The sequence below is a fragment of the Buceros rhinoceros genome, unplaced genomic scaffold (genome assembly GCF_000710305.1).
Source record: "Buceros rhinoceros silvestris isolate BGI_N320 unplaced genomic scaffold, ASM71030v1 scaffold26907, whole genome shotgun sequence".
Lineage (NCBI taxonomy): Eukaryota > Metazoa > Chordata > Aves > Bucerotiformes > Bucerotidae > Buceros > Buceros rhinoceros.
The window spans coordinates 74458-77395 of NW_010423235.1; the positions used below are offsets into that span (position 1 = coordinate 74458).

General features: G+C 53.1%; 1 protein-coding gene across 1 annotated transcript in view; it reads right to left on the reverse strand.

Annotated features, from left to right (window-relative positions):
- SNX19 (sorting nexin 19) overlaps positions 1-2938 on the reverse strand; it is a gene marked incomplete at its 5' end in the record, with an annotated part of 19580 nt that overhangs the window by 15010 nt on the left and 1632 nt on the right. The window contains 7 exon segments of the mRNA XM_010140370.1: positions 85-271; positions 543-639; positions 1569-1699; positions 1813-1932; positions 2098-2198; positions 2381-2519; positions 2918-2938. The exon segment at positions 2918-2938 is cut by the window's right edge and continues 3 nt beyond it. Of these exon segments, the coding sequence (XP_010138672.1) occupies positions 85-271; positions 543-639; positions 1569-1699; positions 1813-1932; positions 2098-2198; positions 2381-2519; positions 2918-2938 (796 nt within the window).

Sequence of the window (2938 nt, forward strand, 5' to 3'; positions counted from 1 at the left end):
AGGCCCGGGCCCTAAAAAAAAAGCCCTTGCAAGCCGAGCCTGCAGATGCTGGAGCTGCTGCACTAACAGAGGGGCTAAACTCACCAGAGCCCGTGTCCAGACGTGTCCCCTGCTTCGATGTGCCCAGCCCGTCCGTTTCCTCCTGCACAGAGCCCCCCTTTGCTTCTCTGCCTCCCTCACCTCCGGGAGCTTTGCTGGGGACTGCCTCCAGCAGCTTCTCCTGCTTCTGGATGAAGGACTCCATAGCAGCCAGCGACAGGCTGCCAGAGACCTACAAAAGCACCGGTTTATTAGTACCTCAGCAGCGAGCTGCACAGATACCCAAGATCTCCGCTGCCCAGACAGCCCCCCACCACCTGGGTTGCACCTTGCTGTAGCCAACAGCACAACTAAGGCTGTTCACGGCCTTTCTGCACAGACCTGGCATGTGGGAATAGGCTGCAGCAGCCACAACCCTTGTGCACGTGGCTTATTCCAAGCCAGCCCCCAAACAGGGCAATGAGAGGCCTCATGAAAGGATTGCAAGAGGGATCTGAACTTACAGCGCTGCCCTCCCTGATGGAGTACACGATCCTGTCATGCACTTCACTCGCACTCAGCACCGGAGCAATTTTACTGGAGGAGAACCTCAGCCTGGACCTGAAGAGGAGAGACATGGACAGTCACGGTTTCCTCCACAAGCCGCCAGCAAAGGATTTCCCAGCCTCAGCTGAGCACCTGGACCAACTCTGTTGTGTCCAAGCTACGGTGTCTGCTCAGCAAGGTGTGAGCATTGCAGCACACACAGGAAAGTATCCAGAAAAACCTCTGAGATGAACCACCCTCAGTGGGATTGGGAAATCCAGTTACAAACAGGCAGAGGCAGAAAGAAGGATATGAAAGGGCGTTGGGGACTGTGGGACAAACGGTAAAATAGCCTGTTTATCACTAAGGAATGTCCTTTTCAGCCAAGATGCTGCAAAACTTGTACTTTTTTTGGTTTGTCTCTTTGCCCAAAGCAGCTTTTTCTAGCAAAACATCTCTTTTCTGGAAAAAGTAAAAAGCCATAGTCATGCAGAAACCTTCCCTTCCTCTAAGGGAAGAGTCACTGATGAGCACAATGGGGCTCATCGCTGCCAGCAACACCAAATAAACGCTTGGTGAGCAACATACATGACCTTAAACACTACTCCTAAATACTCAAAAGTTTGCTGGGCAAGGTGAAACACATGGGAGAGGCAGGAGCAAACTTACAGCTGTATTTTGCCATGACCCAGCACATATATAGGTCATGGAGATGTTAAAGGTTAAAATGCAATTCTTTGCCAGCAAATGCCACCACCTTACAGCTCCCTCAGGAGGAAACCAACCTTCTGTGAAAGCCAGAGCATTCCTGGAAAACCCTTTATCCAAACAGGAACTCAAATCCGCCTTGCTCAGCATGTGAAAATAATTCAGCCACAGCACAACTGTCCCCAACAGGTAAAGCGCCAAGTCAGCCCTTCCCCACGATGGGGTCAGCTTACATACGAAATCCTTGTTCTGCACAAAGCACGGGGGAAGCGGGGGAGTGAGGAGCCCTTCCTTACTTGTTTGCCTTCTTCCCGTCCATCTGAGACTTCCCATCCACTTCGGACTCGCTCAGATCCTCCGTGGGGCTCTGGGGCTCTGACCTGGGGAATGCTGTCTTCAAGGTGTCCACGATGGCATTGACAACGATCTGCAAAAGCCAGCGGTGCCATCACTTACGGCTATAGTCCCACTGAAGCCCGAGAGGCGTGTCTAGGTGCCAGTGGGAAGCAGCTCAGATAACCACCTTCCACACTTGTCTACCTTGTCTATCCTGAAGACAAAGAAGGGCTTCTTGACGAACGCGATCCTGGCATCGGTGTTCAGGGCGAGGAACTCCTGCACCTCCTCGCTGTTTGCGATCTCAGGGATGCCACACAATTGCTGTGAGGAAAGATGTAAAAAAAGAGCTTTAGCTCTTTTTTGAGGCAGCTTCCCAGCCTGATCACAAAGTTCAGGTGGAACAGAGCTGATGTGCTCTACTGCCAGCACAGCGCTGTCCTGAGCGCCACTTGCTAGCCCAAAGGGCCACACAAGCAAGCGCCTCACCTTCAAGAAAGGTTCTAGCAGACTTTTTCTGGCTTCCACTTTTTCGCTGTCCATATTTCCAAATGGGAGATCAGGGAACAGTTTCCTCGGGCCTTTGATATCTACAAAGGACACGAACCCATCAGGAAGCTCAAGAACACTGCAACAGTGGTATTACAATGGGCATCACCAACAGCCCAGCACCCAGAGCCGCAGGGGCAGGGCATGACACCCTCAGAGCAGAGGAGTGTGACTGGGGTGAGGGGGAGAAGGATTTGCTCGAGAAACAAATGCAGGCACTGACTTTTCAGGAACTTGCGGAGCTCCGGTTTCTCCTCCAGCCTGGTCTGGAGGTTGAGGAACTCCCGGTAGCGGCGGTTGACAGTGTGGTAAGCCATTTGCTGGAGGCTGCCTGCATTCTCACCCTCCAGGGCTGTCTCATACTAGAAGAAAGACAACAGTCAGTAATCCTTACAGCCCGCAAAATAGCCCTGATGAGCTCTGGTCCCTGTTGGCCCCAGACCCCAGTGAGGACCCACCCAGCAGCTCCTCAGATTGACCTTTCCCTGAAGAACAGCAGCTGCACAGCACACAAACCCCTCGCCATGACAGGAACAGTGAAAACAGGAAACAAAAGACTCACTCAGCTCCACACAAACCTCGGCCACAAGTGGTAACCCCTATCCCGCACCCAAACAGCCGCTGTGCCTGATATTCCCCCACTGCCAGGCAAAATTCGCTGTCGAGCCACACACCGAGTTCTCATCTCCAAACACCAGCCCACACTCCCCCGGCAGGGCGGGGGCCTCGAGAGAGGGGCGAGAGCTGGGGGAGCCTTTACCTTGATGGTGTACAGGGTGTA